The 19,128-nt window shown below is 33.6% G+C and overlaps 2 protein-coding genes across 2 annotated transcripts; one reads left to right on the top strand and one right to left on the bottom strand.

The window, feature by feature from the left end:
- The first annotated feature begins 1,405 nt into the window (after positions 1 to 1,405).
- On the top strand, positions 1,406 to 7,187 carry LOC109190745 (lysine-specific demethylase JMJ25-like). The gene is made up of 13 exons (XM_019341327.1): positions 1,406 to 1,577; positions 2,268 to 3,510; positions 3,623 to 3,756; positions 3,879 to 3,978; positions 4,066 to 4,198; positions 4,273 to 4,336; positions 4,413 to 5,115; positions 5,377 to 5,706; positions 5,810 to 6,145; positions 6,221 to 6,293; positions 6,399 to 6,484; positions 6,572 to 6,691; positions 6,792 to 7,187. The coding sequence occupies exons 2-13, from the start codon at positions 2,305 to 2,307 to the stop codon at positions 6,861 to 6,863; spliced, it is 3,357 nt and encodes a 1,118-aa protein (XP_019196872.1). The 5' UTR covers positions 1,406 to 1,577; positions 2,268 to 2,304; the 3' UTR covers positions 6,864 to 7,187.
- A 5,358-nt stretch (positions 7,188 to 12,545) lies between these two features.
- LOC109190388 (probable flavin-containing monooxygenase 1) lies at positions 12,546 to 15,443 on the bottom strand. Its single transcript, XM_019340855.1, has 5 exons — positions 14,938 to 15,443; positions 14,401 to 14,641; positions 13,687 to 13,865; positions 12,733 to 13,506; positions 12,546 to 12,700 (listed from the first exon to the last, which is right to left on the bottom strand). The coding sequence occupies exons 1-4, from the start codon at positions 15,376 to 15,378 to the stop codon at positions 12,805 to 12,807; spliced, it is 1,563 nt and encodes a 520-aa protein (XP_019196400.1). The 5' UTR covers positions 15,379 to 15,443; the 3' UTR covers positions 12,546 to 12,700; positions 12,733 to 12,804.
- Between the last annotated feature and the right edge of the window lie 3,685 nt (positions 15,444 to 19,128).

Below are 19,128 nucleotides of genomic sequence, written 5' to 3'. Positions count from 1 at the left end.
GCATCTGATATGAGTCAGTATGATTTGATAAATATAGAGTGACGTTAAATGTGAGTATGAATGAAATTAAATTGAAAACATAAAATATGATATACGGAGTATTTTGTATAGAATTGTGCTAATTATTTAATTGAACGTAATTAAGAAGATTAAATTGGTAGTTAAATATCACATTTATATATTTACCATTGAACACGTATCATCTCACGTAAAAATACATTGGTTTGCGAGCCTGACATTAATAAAGACGTTTCATACTCATATATGTTTCGTGTCAAAAAAAAAGGGAAAGTACATGAATTTCATAAAACCATTAACACTTTTACACAAAACTGAGTACAATAATTAATATAGCCCATTGTTTTTGGCCACATTTTTCCACCCTGCATAGTGCATACAACTCATTGAATCCGCTGCAAATTTGGATTTAGTTTTTATCAATTTCAATGATAAATATAAATGTCATATTTGATCAAATAATTAGCCTATCAATTAATTTTAACTTATTTAATCACTATTTTTAATTTGATTAAATAATTAATATGAACGTTTAATTAATTACTCTCTCTCTCTCTCATTTTATCTGTCATACTTACTATTTATTGGTCAAACCAATTTTTTTAAAGTATTTTTACTCATTTTTAAATTTGATTTTTTACGTTTAATAGTACTTTTAGTGTAGTTTCTAAATATATAAATTTTTTATACTAAAACTAAACCTAATATTATGAAATTTTGAATTAAAAATAACTTCAGTTAAGTCTCGTTAATCGAACCAGAAACATAAAATAAGACGGAGGGAATAATTTGTTGTAACAATTTATTACTCCAAAAATGATAAAGGTCATTATGTATGTGGACCTTAAGGTCAATATAGTTAACCTTGATTCTCTAATTAACTAAGAGTGGAAATATGCTAGATTGCTAGACCTTTATAATGAACCTATGGCTAGTCTTGTTTAGTAAAAAGATCAAATAAGATATTTAATTAAATATACCTATGCTTATATATTTAAAGCATACTATATATAATCAAAATGAGAGGTAAATTTTTTATGAGAATGGTAGACTAATCTAATCCATCAATCCATAATGGTTGACTATAAATTAAGAAAAAAATGACAAATTATTTTTATAAATATTATAAACTTTTAATACAAAAATAGATTTTTTTTTAAACTATTAAATATAGTAAATTAATAACAACGTTTGTCTATACTTATTACGAAAATACATGTTCTATAGGGTATCCAACTATATATATATATATATATATATATATATATATATATATATATATATATATTTTTTTTTTTTTTTTTTAATTTACTAAATTATTACACTATATATTTTGTTTTACATAGTATGCTTCTATAGTTGCAAAATAAACCTAATTATATATACCAAATTTAGTCCTAACCAATTTACAAAATTCAATTTACAAATTCTCACCCTCCATTCCCGGACCCCGAATTGGCTACTGGTCGACTCTCTCCCGGTGCGTAGTTGCGGCGGACGTCCCGAGGTGCGGCAGACCGGCGGTAGAGTGACGATGTGCGGCGGCTCCGCCCAATTAGGTTGGTCTTATACTTTATTTTTCTCTGTATTCTGCTGCGGACGACGACCGGAAACAGGCGGTGGCGTGAGGACTCGCGATGCCGCCTGCGGCCTGCGGATTTGTGTATATTATTGGTTTATTGTTGGACGGATTTGCAGCCTTCGTATTTGTAGTTTTGTCTGCATGGCGTTGTTTGTATATCTGAAAAATGTACTCTGCTGTTTTGAGATGATCTCTGCTTTAAAACTTATAATTCTGTGATATGATTGCATATAGATGTTCTGAGAGTTGTTATTATTTTGTATCTTGATCGATGTCATTGTTCATTGTTGAATCTTCATAGATCATCAATGTTATTGTCGAATCTTCATAGATCATCAATGTTATTGTTGAATCTTAATTGATAAATTACATTTGGATCTATTGGCGTTATAATCCTTGCCTAAGTCTTGGACTTAACCCACCTACCTTTAGTGAAGAACTGAAGACCTATTACATGTTTAGTTAACCAGTATGTATACTGCTATTCAGAAATCTAGATTTGCAGAAATATTTTAAAACCTTGAAACTTGAAAGAAAGATACTTGGTCAGGTTGAAAGAAATTTAGATTTGCAGGAACAGTTATTTTGCCCTTTCTTGATAGTCTTATTGTTATTATTGTTGTTACTGTATTTTGGAAAGCAATCTTGAGTGTTTTTTTCCCCCCAGTGATGAAGATGGCACTGTTGATAGCAGAGCAAGAACAATGATGATTAAGGAAGCGCAAAGCATTCCGAGAATGAGAAGCACTTCTGAGATTGGTAGGAAGAGACGGATTGTTCTAGACTCTGAAGATGATGAATCCGAGCACAATTTTGTGAGATTCCCCCAACAGCCTGAAGCATCAGTCAAGAGAGGGAATGAGGCCTCTCCGGAACCTCCCAAAAAATGCAGGACTGTTTCAATTAGCAAAATACTTGTTGAAGATAGTTTTTCATTTGATGAATTGGAATGCACTGGAGTACCAGTGATGAAGTTAGATTCAGGGCGAAGAATAAAAACACCAGTAAATAGAAGCACGGTGAGGAACAAGTGTGAAAGTTCATTTGACAGAAGTGCCTCCAATTTTTCTAGCATTAATTCAGATCCTAGTTATTGTGATGAACCACAGTATGGTTATGAAGGAGGAGAGGAGGACGCAGAGGAAGAAGGGTACAGTCTAGAATCTTCATTAAGAAATAAACGGAGACTGTTCACTCAAGATGATGAAATTCATAATAAGAGAAACTCTTATAAGATAACTCCCAGTAAGGAAAAGAGTGTAAAAAGAAAACCTATGAGAAAGAAAATAAGTTATGTAGAGCAAAAGGAGTTGGAGAATGATCAGAAGTCAACGACTAAAAGATACATCCAGCAAACAGAAGTAACTGCACATTTGCAACAAAAGAAACGTAAAAAAAATTCAGATTATTGCAACAGAGCTTCAAAGAATAATGAGATTTCTAAAGATGAAATTATGATGGACAAGGTGGACGATGGAAGTGAAGAGGAGTGGGGTGAATGCAAGGACAACATGAGATCATCATTTGTTAGACAAAGCATGCTGAAAACTCAAAACATTGAAAGCTTAAGCACTAACAGAATGCCAACAAGACGTGCTGCTGCATCATACAGAAAATATAATCTTGATCATGATTTTTATGTTGGCGATTGGGATGATGAAGATGATGATGAAGATTTGGTGCTGACAACAAAGACAATGAGTCCAAATAATGGTTCACATATTACGATTACAGCAGAAAGTGATGATTCAAATGCTTTGCGCTTGAGTGAAACCCTAAATGGCACAAGAATAAAGAAAGATTACTCTAGGAAACTATCTACTAGTTCTTCATCTCCATCATCTTCCTTGTCCGATTCGACAGTTTCAAAAAGTAGTAAGGGCAGTATGGATGTATCTAAAACTATGAAGGTAATCACTGTTTCTAACATTTTTCATTAGGTTTAATCCCATTCTCCTTGTCATTGACTTCATTTTATATAAAGAACTTGTGGTATTTAAAGCTCATCCCCTTCTGTGCCAGGTTAATGAGGTAAGGACTGTACAATCTGTACAATCGGCAATGTGTCATCAATGTCAAAGGAGAGATCGAAGAATAGTCGTTCCTTGCAAAAAGTGTGAAAAGAACCTTTACTGCATTCGGTGCATCAAGCAATGGTGAATTTTCTAATCATATGCATTCCCTCATTGGTTCTTGTCTTTGACAATTTTCTTCAAACTAATTAAAAATAGTATCATTTGTTATATTAGCTTATTGATTCTCTTAACCAACTAAATAGGTATCCCCAGCTGTTAGAGGAAGAAGTTTCAGAGATTTGCCCCTTTTGTCGTGGAAATTGCAATTGCAACAAGTGTTTACACTTGAGTGGCTTCATCAGGGTACATGTGTAATGTGTTTGTTTGAATCAGAGATATGCACTTTCTTATTTGGATTTTGACACATGCTTTTATACTTTCTACTTTCAGACCTCAAGAAGAGATCTCGCAGATGGTGAAAAACTTCAGCATCTTCACTATTTAGTTGATAAACTTCTTCCCTTCCTTGAACAAATTCATGTAGAACAAATTCAGGAGATAGAAGCAGAATCTGTTATTCAAGGTATGCTTCTTTAGTGCATACACGACCATTTTTCTGGGAGTGGTTTGAAAGCTGATGTAGGTTTTTTATGGCAGGTGTATCTTCATCTTCAATTGAGGTCAAGCAATCAATATGTTACACTGATGAGAGAGTCTATTGGTGAGTATTTATGAAATTAATCATATATTGGCTTTAATCATTTCTAATTTGATATCTCCATTGGCCTTGGGAACAGCAATCAATGTTCAACTTCAATTGTGGATCTTCACCGAAGTTGCCCTGGCTGCTCATATGAGCTTTGTCTGCGCTGTTGTCAGGAGATTCGTGAAGGCAAGTTTCCAGGATGTCCAGTAAGAGAAATTTTCCAATATAAAAATAAAGGATATGATTACATTCATGGCGGTGATCCACAACCAGAATTCGTTGACAAGGAAAATTCATGGGATCAGAATGAACCAGTGATCGAATGGACTGCCAATAGTGATGGCACTATCACCTGTGCTCCTGAAGAGATGGGTGGATGTGGAAGTCATGTCTTAGAGCTCAAGTATCTCCTTCCAGAAGGATGGATCTCAACTTTGGAAGCAAAAGCAAAAAAAAAATTGAGCGAATGTGATGGTGTCAAGACAACTTGTTGGCCAGTTGATATCGAGAATGACCCTGAAAAGTTATGTAGATCAGCATCTAGAATAGGTTCTAATGACAACTGCTTGTATTATCCTACTGCGAGGGATGCTTTGAAGGAGGAAGAGCTTTTTCGCTTTCGGAGTCATTGGGTTAGGGGTGAACCAGTGATTGTTCGAGATGTTCTTGAGCAGACTTCTGGTCTAAGTTGGGAACCAATGGTTATGTGGCGTGCCTTGTGCGAGAACACAAATTCAAATATCAGTTCAAAAATGTCAGAAGTCAAAGCTATTGATTGCTTGGCTGGTTGTGAGGTAGTTTTAGGCTTTTAGCATATTGTCATGACACATATTGTCCTTTACATTTATATGCCGTCTGTCATAATGGATCATCATTATATGATTTTCTGCATAAACATGTATGCATTGTGCATGCTATTTTCATGGCATTAAGGCATATGATTTTGATAACATTTACCTGAGATCCTCACTTAAAGTTTTCATTTCTTGTTCATCAATCCCAGTAAGTTTCCACAAGCCTATGTTTGATATCACTTACCACGTTGAATTTTGCAGGTTGAGATTAGTACGGGAAAATTTTTCAAAGGCTATACAGATGGGAGAACATATGCAAATTTCTGGCCAGAGATGCTCAAACTTAAAGATTGGCCACCATCTGATAAATTTGAAGATCTCTTACCCCGCCACTGTGATGAGTTTATTAGTGCATTGCCATTCCAGGAATACACTGATCTAAGGGATGGAATTCTTAATCTTGGTGTAAAGTTGCCGGCAAGTGTCATAAAACCTGATTTAGGTCCCAAGACGTACATAGCATATGGGCTTAAAGAGGAACTTGGAAGAGGGGACTCTGTAACTAAGCTTCATTGTGATATGTCAGATGCGGTATGGTTTACAACACCCCCTCCCACCATCATGTTTTATGATCAGCTCCTACTTTATTTTTTTATTTTTATTTTTATTTTTTGAAAAATCTGAATATTTTCAGGTAAACATTTTGACACACACAGCAGAAGTAGCTTTAAGTGGTGAACAGAGGTCTGCAATTGAGAGATTGAAAGAAAAGCACATGCTTCAAGATGAAAAAGAGTGCCTTGAGCGAGGGGATTGCAAGGTCTCAGATTGGGACAACGAGGCACACACCAGAACAGGGGACATGTCTTGCAACATGATTGCAGGAAGTTTTCCATCAGAGGAGCTAACAGATGGTACAGGCAGTGCCCTTTGGGATATATTTCGAAGGGAGGATGTGCCAAAGTTAAATGAGTATCTTATAAAGCATTCAAAAGAATTTAGACACACTTACTGTTGTCCAGTTGAAAAGGTAAAGTAAATCCATGACTGCCATGACTTTTGTCCCACTAACTGATTAATGCTGACTCTCTCCCTTCCTGAACAGGTTTTTCATCCAATTCATGACCAAAGCTTCTATTTAACTTTAGAACACAAAAGAAAACTCAAGGAAGAGTTTGGTTAGTATTTGAATTATTGATCTCACTTCCCTCTCATTCTTCATATCAAAGGAGCATTGATTATAATTTAGGAATAAATATTCATTTTAATTAATAATCATGCAGGAATAGAACCTTGGACATTTGAACAGAGACTTGGAGAGGCTGTGTTCATTCCTGCAGGCTGCCCTCACCAAGTTCGCAATCTTAAGGTATGTGGCCTAACTCAACATCATCTCATTTTACTTGTTGCTTTGTTCACCATGATTAGTGACTGTTATTGCACTCCCTGCACTCAGTCATGTACAAAAGTTGCGGCAGACTTCATTTCTCCAGAAAACATCAAAGAGTGCATCCAACTTACAGAAGAATTCAGGAGACTACCAGTCAACCACAGGGCCAGGGAAGACAAACTAGAGGTACGGTACCGTACCATCTTCGTGCCACTCATTTTACATCTTTTTTTCGATGCAAAGAAAAAACTTCTTTTTCTTAACTTTTTTCCCTTGCACTTCACAGATAAAGAAAATGATCCTTCATGCTATCAACCAAGCAGTAGAAGAATTGGAAACATTGACATCATCCAAGTGATCTGGACTATAAAATCAGCAACTGGGATCAGTAACATTATTTTGCATCACCTCAGCAAAGGTTTTACTTTGACAATGGAATCGGCTTGATTTTTGATAGCCTTTGCTCCTCTAATCATTGCCCACCGTTGTATTATGGATCTGCCGTATTGTAACAATGTCATTTATAGGCTGCTCATGTAAAGTCATCAATGAACTGCAATTGTATCGGATTCTCTTTCATGTGTTATCCCTATGTATTATGTACTAATAAAATGCTAGGGATTCCCATGAAAGAAGAATCGAAATATATTTTCTTAATAAAATCAAAATTTATTCACCTTCATGTTTGTGCCACAATTCCATTGTAGCAAATGAGAATCTTTGCATCAGTTGTCTGCATATATTTTGCTCCCTTGGGCCCTAAATGTTGAGATTCCCCAAAGACCAGGAATCTATAAACAAACTTATTAGAGGATATTATGGTTATTTTACACAGACCATAACAAGTTAAATAGAGGTAATTTTCTTATTTGAACATTGTGAGTATTCCTTATGGATCTGAAAAGGAGGCTAGGAGTAGGTTGCTGCTGGTTTGAATATTTTGATCCAGCAATACCTGGTTAGTTATACTTTTTCTCGCAAACATTAGAATATGCTATTGATTTTCTTACCAGGTCAGACTTACAGCAGTAAGTGCACCACAGTAAGTTGATGTACCAAAAATGAGTGACGGTGAGTGTACGGGTGTGAAATGTCGTCCTCGGGGGGTTATGACACGCAATATGCAATCACAATAAATTAGACACTAGCATAAAGAAATCAACAAGAAGCTAAGCAAATAACAAGGAAATAGTAGGACTAACACATATACACAAAGATAAACACAAAATAAAGAAATAGGACTCAAGCTAGGAAGCATTATCATCTAGATACTTCAACAACCTATGAGATTAGGGAGAACAAACAACCAAGGAAGCAAGAGGGAATGCACGTAGGTATCCTAATCTACGAACCACTCTCGTGATTAATAAACAAGGATTAGAATACACAGGCTTGCGGTCCTCTTTTATATTCTGTCGAGAGTTCGGATTGCTCCACTGAAGTAAACGAAAAGAAGGAATTGGAAAAGAAAAGGGAGGGGGGAGATCCTTATTATGAGAATTGAATTCTTCTAAGCCCTCGCAAACGTGCACTAGTAAGTGGTAAGCTAGGGTGGGAACAATGTTATATACATTAATCAAACCAATTATTCTTCTTTTTTTAACCACAAACCGCAATCCACTTATATGAAATCTACTTCATATTCAACATTGAAATTGAAAAAAAGTATATAATTTCATAAATATCGTATATAAGGATAAGACTACATCCATATTAGAAATGAAATTCAAGCTTTGATAGTCGATCGAGTAATCTGCGCCCGGTAGAGCTTAGCCAATAAGGGAATTGTCCCACTCTCGTGACGTAACAATTCCAAGTCCATCGAACACACAAAGCATTTAAAGCCCCCAATTCCCCCCATTTTCATAGGAAAAATCGGGTTTATGCAAAGGGTGGCTAAAATACTTAACCCAATTCTCATTGTAGCCAATAATTCTCCAAAAGCATGCTAATGAATGTGTACATCAAACATTAACAACATACAAACACAAATCATTCATAAATTCAAGAACCCTAGGTTAGTGTTCTGACCTCTTTTTGCAATAATCACAAATCGAGCATCAATAAAGATAATACAACCCTAACTCAAGTCCATAAACTAACTACACATGATTAAATAACATAAAGAACACAAAAACATAAATATAAAGCATAAACATTGCAAAATAAAAGGGATAAGGGGAAGAAAACTTCACTAAAGAAATGGAAGGTAAATCTTGAAATCCAAGTGTAGATCCTTCAACAAGAAGCCTCCAATAGCATATCTTCTTTACAAAACTATGTGGAATTCTTCATAGATCTAGTAGGAAATGTAAAACCCTAATCTAGAGAGAAGGGAGAGAAAAAACTAAGCTAATCTAACCTAAAAACCTAGAGTGAGAAAGTAGGAAGATGAATAATGATGGGAATCAATCAGATCTGAAATTTTCGCCCTTAAAATCTCGCCAATAGGCAATAGCCCATTATTTCCCTTTACGCGCGTGACCGCAAATTATATCGTGCACCGCAGTGCATATCGATAATGCACCGCTCATCAAAACGACGTCGTTTTGTTTAATGAAAAGAAATAGACTCTTCGCAAAAAATAACTCTGTTCTTCAATTTCATTTTGTATACACTGCAGTTTCAGTTCAACACAACTACAGTTTCATTTTGATATAACTACAGTTTCATTCAATATTTATACACTCAAATATGTGAAAATGTTATTTAATTTTATTTTATATACACTGTAGTTTCATTAAAACATAACTACATGATCATTTCAATATAATTACAGCTTCATTGTACAATATACACTCAAATATGTGAAATGTTATTCAGTTTCATTTTATATATACTGTAGTTTCATTTTACCACAATTACAGTATCATTTTGATATAACTGCAGTTTCATTTGATAATATAAAAATAATATGTGAGACAGTGTCGGTTTAGACACACTGTAGTGTCACTCCGTTATAACTGCAGAAACGACGCCATTTTGACGCGCGGTGCATAATCGATTATGTACCGTGGTGCACGATATAATGACTGTCGCGTGACTGGGTGGGTCTCATGACGCGTTCTTCGCTGATTTTGACCGCCAAGACGTCCAAATTAGCCTTTGTGGTCTTCATGATAATTGTAGCGCTTTGAAATGCCGATCCAACGCCACTTGAAAATCAGCTCATTTGGACATTCTTAGCTCCAGATATGCTCATTTTACCGAAGTGTCGCCAAAATGTCGCTTCAGCTCACGCCGCGTGACTCCGGCGTAAATGGGAATTTGACTGTCTAGATGTCCGAAATAGCTTTTGTCGTCTTCACAAAAGTTGTAGATCTTTTCGATGCCGATCCATGGCCACCTGAATCACCTTGATCGGACACTCCTAGCTCCAGATATGATTTTTCTTCCGAAATGTCGCTAAAATGTTCTAAAATTGTCAATATTTTACTATTTTCACAAATGTAATCAAAACTAGTTTTGTGCCTAACTTTAATCAAAATAAGTTATTCTAAGCACATAATAGGCTCGAAGGACTCTAGTTAAGCAAAATATAACTCTCAATTAACACTATTGGAAATTATAAAATTTCTGATCACCTAAAAGTGATCTTAAATCAAGTTGATACCAAAAAGTGGTCGGAAATAGCAACAAAGGTTTTTCCGGATACCAAAAGTGGTCGGAACAAGACTTTCGACTTGATTTAAAATCACTTTTAGGTGCTCGAAAATTTCATAATTTCCAATAGTGTAACCCATAAAAGTGACACAATTTAACACTTATTATAAGTCTAACGATTGATTTTCTTTAGGTGAGCCTTTTATTTTTATTGAAGTTGGGCTTATGAAGGATGCGGGTCAGAGAATGCAGGTAGAAGTTTGGCTTAGATGATTTATTTATTCTGCCCAAATATGCCTTTGATAACTATGGATCATTATGCTCTGCATCCGTATGCACCAAGCACTTGGTGTATATGGATGCACAACATAATTTGCCGATAACTATATAGATAATGCAGAGGTCTTATGGGATGATCCTCCAAATCTCCAATACTTGAATGTGATGTCACTATTTTACTCTATTCCATCAACTTAGGTAGGCATTAATATATATATACATATATATAGAGGCCATTGTTCAAGTGAGTCCACCTCTTCCTATGAGTCAGTGTGGTCAAATTATGTCCATTGATCTTAGTATTATAAATAACTTTATATATATATATAGCCTCTAATTATATATTTATGATTTATCTTCTTTGCAGATGCGCATTTGCTTTGTGGAAAACAGACTAATTGCCGTATAATAACTTCTAATGATCTATTTATCTAAATCCTCTGCAGAACTGTAATTTAATTCCATTATTCAAGCTATGTTTGAGAATCCTAATTGTCTTATAATTTTATTTAGGATTCCCATTTACAATGAAATTGTAAATTTATTAGGTTTATTTGAAGAATGATTTTATTTGATTTTGTAAGTTTTGTAATGTGTTTATTCCTTTATTTATGAAGGGATTGAAGACACTTTTCACCGATTATGTGGAATCAGGATCTTAGGTGTCTAAAGTGAAAGCGCTCTACATGTTTTTTTTTTTTTTTTTTTTTTTTAAGACCAGTTTATAATAATTGTTGTTTTATATAATGTTGCCTAAAAAAATACGCGGAAGCACAAAAAAAAAGAAAATTAAATTGAGCATTTAGTAGACTCTCAGAGAAGAGCTAAGAAAATTTTTAAATTTTATTTTAAGTTAGTTGATATTACTTAAAATTTCGTTATGAAAACGATAGGACCGTCCCTATAAATATATATTAATAAAAAATTTCTTTATATTTCAAAGAACACTGCCAAAATTTTTGGAGGATTTGTGTGTTTACAGTTGGAATATCATAAAACCATAGTTTCCTCTCTTCAGTCTTCAATTCCGGAATGATTTTCACTTGACAGAATCAAGTCCTGAATATCCCCAAGAAACTTCACCTGAGTAACATAATGAAATTGGAGAAACGAAAATAAACAGATTCTCATTTATTACACAATATTGCTCCTGGCATACATCTGAATTTGAATTCCTCAAAAATGAACATGTGCATTCTTATCTAGGTATAACTACTAGAGAAAGTTATTTTATTTTTTTAAACTTTAAATTAGTATTGGAACTTGAATACTTTTTCTCATTATTACCTTATGTATACCTAATTCATAACACCTTGAATTTCTCATTTGAATGATAATTAATTAACAAGATGATTTTACAGGAAGAAGTGGATACGGAATTTGTTGGCATCAAAGGACTGTGAGTTTGAGATAAATTGCGTAGTTATAAAGAGTTTGGGATTATATTCATTTTGTGACTAAGTGCATATTGTTTTGAGTAGGGATGGATAGCTCTATAATAATGTAAAATCGGAATAATTATTTTCGTTATTCAATCTAACGTACAATTTGAAGTCGAAAGAATATTTTAGTATCTAGTATCTCATTTACTCATTATTCCTTTCATTCTTCTTGTTTCGTACGCATTTTTACACATATAATTCTCAAATTTAATATTTTCGTATTTAATAAAATAAATTCTGAAAGATACTTTATAAGGTAGATTTTCAACTTTATTCGAAAAATACAATTGTGTTATGGCATTGGGATTGGATGGTCAATGTCAATAATAAATCAAACCTACGCTTGTTATTTTATACAAACAAATCAAGCAAAAGAGTTGGGTTGTAACCACTACGTGGTTGTTTGGTAAATAGTTGTCAGCTGATTGAATTAACATTAACTAATTGTAAAAAGATGTTTGATAAATTTTGATAGCTGATTACATACAAAATGACTTTATCAAAAAGTTAATTGAAAAAACTGTTTTGAGTAGTTTTTTAAATTTAAACATTTTTTTAACCAAATACTCATATTGGCTGTTTAACTAAGTCAAACAAGTCAAAATTGAATAATAAACTTAATTGTGTTACCAAACAGGATCATATATGTGTAAAATTTTTTAAAATATAAAATTCCATTAACTTCATTATAGACTCTTAATTAGCTAGCTTTCCAATGACCAATAATACATGAATTAATAACAACAAAAATAATAAAATACAATTATTGACCAACTACAAATCTTTAAATCTAAAATTGTTAATTACACACTTTATTAAACGATACATGATACCTCTCCTTCAATTCCTATATAATTTTAGTATAAATAATCTTTATGTTTTGGATTTGTGAGGCCACTGCACGTGTACTTATGTAGCAGTTTATAGTTGACCAAATTAAAAGTGCATGATATGATATATAATTATATATCAATATTAGTTGTCTTCCTCTGTATAATCTTGGCTGTTGTAGGGGCTAAAAGCTTCAGACAACCATGTCTTCTTCCGCCATGATTCCCACCCCATTTCTTCACAGATTTCATCGCTGTGGTTAATGCTAAAGGTGGAAATGCAACTCCTCTTGTAAAACCTCGTACTTCTCTTCATGATTTCAACTTCTTCTTTTGTTTGCTCCACCATCTTCTCCACCCTCGGAAGCTTGAAGTGGCCGTCCACCAGGCGCGACAGCCACTTGCAGCGAATCTCCGCCGTGTGCAGATTCGAGACGCTCTCGATGAACCCCACGAACGCCATGTTGGGAATCAGAGGATTAATGGTCCCCCTGTATAAGGGCATCACGCCGGAGGAGGGGAATTCGAGGAGGCTGCGAAAGGGGTCTGGGAGTATAGTTTTGAGTTTCTTCTTGCCGTCGAAACCGGTGGCGAGAATCACGACGTCGGCTTCCAGGCGTGTGCCGTCTTCAAATTCAACCCCGCCTTCCCAGAACCACCACCTTGAGGCGGCTCTTTTGAACTGGATCTTCCCGTTTTCAGCCTCCTGGAAGAAATTTTCCGGCAAGATTGCCATCTGACAAGATGCATAGTCTTCCACGAAGGGGTGGTCTGGTCTCAAACCGTACTTGTCAAGTGGCAGCTTCCATGACAGGTACGACTCAATAGTCTTAGAAACTCCCCATCTCTGATATGATAAAACCCCATCCAATTAGTCATTTCATTAATCTACCATTACTGTTGAGCATATAATATATAATTATATAAACATGCAATCTAACTATCAGCTTAGACTTTTAGTTGAAATGAAACACATGCTTTAATTTTGTATCAGAGTCAACGGAGTACAGTCAAAGTGTGGGCTTACCAAAGGAGAGAGGAGATGGCAGAGAAGGGTCCTAGCAAGGCCTTGTTTGGGTCGTTCATACAGGAACTGGGAAGACCTGGTTGAAAAGAACAAGTAAAATGGCAAACCCCAAACGGAGTAGTGTGGAACAGTCCAATGCAGGGTCCTTATCACCATAGTGCATGCTTGCCCATCAGTTCCTTTATTCAAGAAGATGCACATATGTATATGCTCAAGTTAGCTATCATGGAAAGTGTAAAAGCAACCAAGAAAATACAAAGAAACAAATAGTCAAATACTACTGAACAATCTTGATGAATGAGAATATTAAAACATTAATTTTATTTCCTTCCAGGTTTGAAGTTTGAATGACTAGTAATAAAGTCATTCTTTTTGATGAATTTCCACCCAGCTACCAATCTACCATTATATTAATTATTAAGTTTTGGTCAAATCCCCAATTCCATATTAATTCTTGATTGAATTTTGACAGTTCCATCTTACTGTATATGTATGTTAGTTTCAGGTCGATCTTTTATTCTCCAGTCCTATTTGAAAAGTATGTAAATCTTTAAATAAACTTTGACATTCATAACACTTCATGTCTGCATCTTTCATGGAAGTCAAGATATATCTCTGTTATTAAAAAATATAATACATACATGCATGTATGTCTATGATGTATACATACATACATACACTTATATATATTATTAAGGGAGAGAAATTAGATACCTTGGTTAGCTTCTGCACATTCAACAGCAAGATCAATGGCGGATTTCTTGTACCCAAACACTACAGTTTTCTTCCCTTTGAGAAGCTCTGTAGATTCCTCCTTGTTTAGCTTACAGTAATCAAGTGTATGCAATACTTTTCCTTTAAACACTTCAGGCCCTTTGTTGCGTGGGAAACTTGGTATGTTTGCCACATCACCATATTTTCCAGTGCACACCACCAAGCACTCAAAAGTATACCACTGTCATCATATATATATTGTTGAGCATATAATCATTAATGTGCAATCCAACTCAGTTTAGACTTTTAGTTGAGATGGAGCACATGCTTCAATTTGGTATCAGCACTTTAAAAAATATCTTAAATATTTCTGACTTATTAATATATAGTGTTATACATGCATGAATGCATGAGATTATGATCGAGGACATGCATTCATCCAATATTGGATGAACTAATGAAAATTAGGCTTGCACCGTATTGCCCTTCTTGGTTTAAGCTGTTCAGTTATGGACAATCTAAACTGATTTATCTTACCTGTATGGTTTCAGATTGGTTGGTCTGGACAGCAACTTCCCAAACCGGATGGCCGGGCAACATGCTTCCATATTCTCCTTTGTCACCACCGAAGTTGGCGGCTTCGCGGTGGCCGACGAATCGGGTTTCCACGACCTTAGAGTTGAACTTGACAAATTTCAAGATGTCAAAGTGAGTAGCATAGGAATGCAAGTAGTCGAGAATTTCTTGGTAGGTCGGGAAACTGGAGTTATCCCTTTGGGTCCAAGGAAAATCCGAGAACTCGTAATCGCAGCGAGGGGTCTGCAGCTTAGTGGAGCGGAAAGAGCAGTTCTTCCACACCCCTCCGATACAGTCGGTGGCTTCGAAAACCACCGGTTCGTGGCCGGAGAGCTGCTTAGCTGCCGCTAAACCGCTTATCCCGGCTCCGATTATACCAATCTTGCAATGAACCGCCGCCATAATATGATGAAGAAATTAAAATGTGTGGTTTTGTTGTATGTGTATGCAATATAATCAAGGCTTTACTTGAAGAAAATTGTGATGAGAAATGAACCATTTTGGCTCCATATTTATAGTGGTTGTTTAGAATTTAAAAAATGTTAATAATAAAGAAGATAATGAATTGAAGGGAAACTGCAGAAGTGAGAACGAAAGGATCGTTTGATACGGGCACGTGAGTGGACTTATCAAACAAAGAACAGACATCCTCAATTTTTTTTTTTTTCCTTTATATATATATATATGTTGGAAAGTCATATATTATATCCAATTTATAAATTCCGTAAAAGTTTAGCTTGAAATGGTAAGTATTTTTTCCAATATATCAACACATCTATTATATATGGTCAGGAAGTTAAATTTCATATTATTCAACGTATCTTTGATGCTATTGTACGGTAATATATAAATCGAAGTAAGGTTTATATGTTATTATGTTAGTCATTTTTTTTTTTTAAACATAACTAAAATGTTTAGAATTTTCAACTGCTAGAAAGTGATAAAAATACAAAACTTTTGGTAGGAAATGACATTTTTGAACATTTTGTGCATTCAAAAAAATTATTTGTCGCTATAACCAATCACTAATTAAAAATAATCAATAGCACTATTTACTAGTAAAGGTTGTTAAAAAATATGGCTAGTTAGTCTTCCATTTTTTGAAGTCATGTGATATTCTTTTTTAGTTACATTAAATATAATTCACCAATTGTATTAGAGATATTCATTGAGTATTTAATATCCCATCTCTACTATTTTAGTATTTTATCAATCATGTTTACTATTTATTGGTCAAACCATATATATATATATATATATATATATATATATATATATATATATATATATATATATATATTTCTCATTTTTTCTTTAGTATTTTTAAATTATTATTCATTTTTTAAATAACTTTAATCAAGTTTCGTTAATCGAACCATACACATAAAATGAGAGGGATAAAGTATTATAATTGTAATAAATAAATGGTACACCTACATTTTCAATTAAACTAAAAAAAAGGTACATCAAATAATGCACAGTTTTGAATTGAAAAGCTTAATATATATAAATAATCACATGCATATATGTTAATGATAAGGTGGTAGTGCACATGAATGGATGATTATTGAGATCGAAATTGTAAAACTAGAAAACGGATCTTGCATGTATGGTTGGTAAAGAAATGGAAATGTGTGCTAGACCGGCCGGACCACGGTTTTCCGATCCTTTGAGTTGACTTGTATTAGAAGGCAATATGGATTATTGGGCGGTATATAGTAGAAGACTAGAAGCTTAATTGCCTACCAAACCGCCCAACCATTTTTCACGTAATTTCCATAATCACATGCCTTCAACGCCTACCTCCATACACCAATTTTCTCCATCTTCAATATATTTTATAATAATCAAAATGGCAATTAATTTCCTCACAATTTAATTAGTGTCTATTGTCAACGATGATGGTGTGATTTAACACAACTTATGTGATTCCAATTAAGTTTAAATTTATTGGAAATGGGTCAAGCACCTTGTACTTAGATGGCATGTAGTGACATCTCCCATGTGGGAGTTCATGAGATCGAGTCGCAGTAGAGGCGTTGTTGACTCTGTGTGCTTCATCAAGTTGAGAAAGTATGAAATGGGAAGTGAGTTTAGAGTGGACTCATAAGAAACAAAATAAAATAGTTGAAAAGTGAAAAAGTTGGTTAAACTTTCTCTTCTGAACGAGAAAGGTTTGGGTATTGTTCAGGTTAGGTCGATCGGTCTATTCTAGGGTGATGTATTGACCTCTTGGGATCATCCGCTCTTTCCTTACCAAAAAAAAAAAGTTTAATTTTAGAATAATGTGTTAAAACCTCTTGGGATCATCCGTTCTTTCCTTACCAAAAAAAAATTTAATTTTAGAATAATGTGTTAAAAAAATACTTCTTTTAAATTTCTCCTTCATTATGTGGCTTTCATTCATTGGGTGTCCATATAAGTTGAATTATAAGGGAAAATATGAGGGGTATCTAATATTACTCTTTTAGGAATACCTAACCTTATATCCCCTTTACATAGTAAGTGACATGAAAATTATTTTTAGACTTTTTGTGTAATATGTGTTTTATAGATATTGATGGATTTGGGGTTAAACTTAAAGTTGATTTGAAATTTTATATATACTCGTTCAAATGAGGACGAATAAATAATTACTGAGTAATTATCAATTTATAAGAATATATTTATATATATTAGTTAGGTCATGTGTAAAACTAGCTTAGCGCTATCTCACGTAAGACATGCAATACTTTTTAACTAAATTATATATAATACTTTTTATGAGTTTATAAAAAAATATATTAAATTTTAGTTGATTTTAGTATTACACGTCTCATACAAACTAAACTTATTCATTTATATAAATAAATAAATAAATAAATATAAATATATAAATAAATATATATATATATATATATATATATATATATATATATATATATATATTTATTGTTATAACTCATTGTTTTGAATTTCTTTTTAAATAGTACGTAGTGATTAATATTTTATTCTTTAAATAAACATGATTTGTTGACTCTTGATGGAGTTAATTCTAGTGTATACAATTCGTATATATACATTTTCCTCTTAAAATTATATTATCTCTTAATATGTACTTCTTAAGATGTTAATAAAACTCCTATTTGTATTTGTTTATTGTGTTCTCTTTTTTTTAACTAGGTAACTTGTAAAGTGGTGGATTGAATTGAACAATTCAATGGCAGTGTAGTTAATAAATATTCTTAAAAGTTATTACGGAGAATTTTTTGAGTAAAAGAAAACATTATGAGATAATTTGATTGATATACAGTGTCCTAGATTCATAAACATGTAGCTAGTAATCTATGTGATATTCGTGTGTGTATCTATACATATAGTTGTTCAAATGAGGACAGAGCTTTCCGTGCGGTTAATGCGGATTGTACCATTAGGTATGCATAAATGCACTATACAATGTTCAAAAATGTATCAGAATGAAATGTACAAATACATCACATATACCAAAAAATGCATCACCTAATCGTGCATTTTCAAACACTTTATGATCATTTATGCATACTTAATGGTGTTTGACCGCAAGGTCACACGGGAAACATTGTCCACATGGGAACATGACCATATATATATATATATATATATATATATATATATATATATATATATATATATATATATATATATATATATATATATATATATATATATATATATATATATATATGTATAGAATTAGGTTTAAATACCTGCATGGGCTTAGCTCAATGGTTTAGTGGACAGTATTTGGGATAAGAGACCAATTAAGGTTCAAACCTCGGCGGCGGCGGCAGTGTGGGAATTATGTCAAAAGTAGGCAGATTCCTTGTGCGCATCGGTAGACTTAGGTTTGAATGCGGTTGTGCGGTTAAATTTGAGGCATTGATCTTGCTTAAATCAACGTTCAAGATTATCAAATTTTTTTTTTAAAAAAAGGAATAAGGGTCAAATAGGCCATCGAACTGCACAGGATAATGCAATTAGACCACTGAACCTAAAATACCAACAACTAGGTCCTATACTAATCAAGGTCAACAGGTCATCCTCTCAAATTAATTATTTTTTTTTTTAAAAAATAAATTTTAAAAATTAATTAATTTTAAATTTTGTTTAAAAAAAAAAAACATACTCCGGCCG

Source organism: Ipomoea nil, unplaced genomic scaffold (assembly GCF_001879475.1).
Source record: "Ipomoea nil cultivar Tokyo-kokei standard unplaced genomic scaffold, Asagao_1.1 scaffold1576, whole genome shotgun sequence".
NCBI lineage: Eukaryota > Viridiplantae > Streptophyta > Magnoliopsida > Solanales > Convolvulaceae > Ipomoea > Ipomoea nil.
Note: the sequence above shows the minus strand (reverse complement) of the source record. Positions and strands in the feature narration are given on the sequence as shown.